Source organism: Calidris pugnax, unplaced genomic scaffold, assembly GCF_001431845.1.
Source record: "Calidris pugnax isolate Ruff unplaced genomic scaffold, ASM143184v1 C14736861, whole genome shotgun sequence".
Lineage (NCBI taxonomy): Eukaryota > Metazoa > Chordata > Aves > Charadriiformes > Scolopacidae > Calidris > Calidris pugnax.
Genome location: NW_015093702.1, coordinates 1 through 1,290, shown reverse-complemented (window position 1 = coordinate 1,290; position 1,290 = coordinate 1). Strand labels below are relative to the sequence as shown.

The window sequence follows — 1,290 nt, the reverse complement described above, 5'->3', positions numbered from 1 at the left end:
AGCTCAGCAAGTTGCTGCTCACGTCCAAGAACTTCAGCGACTTCATACGGCTGGTCATGAAGCTGACCTTGGGAAGGCTCTCCAATTTATTCCTCTGTAAAACAAGGAACTTCAGGTCTGTCAGAGTGCCACAGTTCTGGAACAATTCATCCGTCAGGGCGTTGTGAGAAAAATTTAAGTACTGGAAGGAGCTTGTTCTGTTGGGGCAGAGCATGTGGGGCATGGAGGCATCGAAGATGGTCAAGCTGGCAAGAGGCATCTCCGAAAACTGTCGGTACAGAACCTCCTGGTTGAAATAATAAACCTTGTTCCGAACGTGCTCCAAAGTCAGCGCCTTCATGGAGCCACTCAGAGAAATTCTTTCCTCCAGAGAACTTAATAAAGGTAGAAATTCATATCCGGGCAGCTCCTCCACGGGTCCCCAAAAAGTCAAATGTCTCACAGTCAGACGTTCCACAGGCGAATACCAAACCAGCAGGAAAATCTGCAAAATGACAGGCCATTGTAAGTCCACGGTGTCCAGCATCAGAGCTGTTGTCTTGATCTCCTTCAGAAGCGTTAAAGGAGGAGAGGGGAAATAGCCAGAGCTCAAGGTGTATCTTAAATTATCAATCCTTAAGGTTTCTGAAGTGCTCATTCCGTCGTACAGGAGGGGAAAACTGAAGTTTTGGTTTCCTGCAAAAACAAGGTGGAGGCTCCTCGTGTCCAGGGCCCTCAGGCTCTGAGGCTCGTAGAGGGAGAAGTCTTCCAAGGTCAGGAGGACCTTGCGGAGCCGCAAACCCGTGAGGTACCTGAAGTGGGAGCGTCGCAGCGTCGCGGCGCTCAGCCCCAGGAACTCCAAACGGGACATCTGCCCCAATTCCTGACAGAGGGGCAGGGCAGCCAACTTGGTGAAAGAGAGATCCAAGTGCCTGAGGGAGGCGAGAGTCAGGCAGTAAACTTTCAAAATGCTGTTATGAGACAAATCCAAGTGTTCTAAGTCTTGATTGAAAAAGAAGACGCCGAAGTCGAGCTCCGTAATTAGATTATGAGAAAGATTTAACACTCGGAGGTCAGAAAGAGAAATAAACTCCGAGGTACTAAGTCCAGAGATCCTATTATGGGATAGATCTAACACCTGAGTATGGACTGGAATGGTGTTTGGAACACTGGTGAGCAAACGGCTTGAATAATTTGCAATAAATTCATTTTCCACACTTGGCTGGATATTATTCCAGAGCAGGAACGTACAGACACAGGCAAAGACCTGGGTATTTGAGAAGGGTCCCATTGTGCTTCCAGCTTTATCTC

The 1,290-nt window shown here is 48.3% G+C and overlaps 1 protein-coding gene across 1 annotated transcript; it reads right to left on the bottom strand.

Moving 5' to 3' along the window:
- Nucleotides 1–7: 7 nt before the first annotated feature.
- On the bottom strand, nt 8–1,270 carry LOC106900708 (toll-like receptor 6; the record flags this gene model as incomplete). Its single annotated transcript, XM_014962853.1, has 1 exon — nt 8–1,270. A coding segment is annotated over exon 1 (1,263 nt), but the record flags the coding sequence as incomplete, so codon positions are not given.
- Nucleotides 1,271–1,290: the final 20 nt, after the last annotated feature.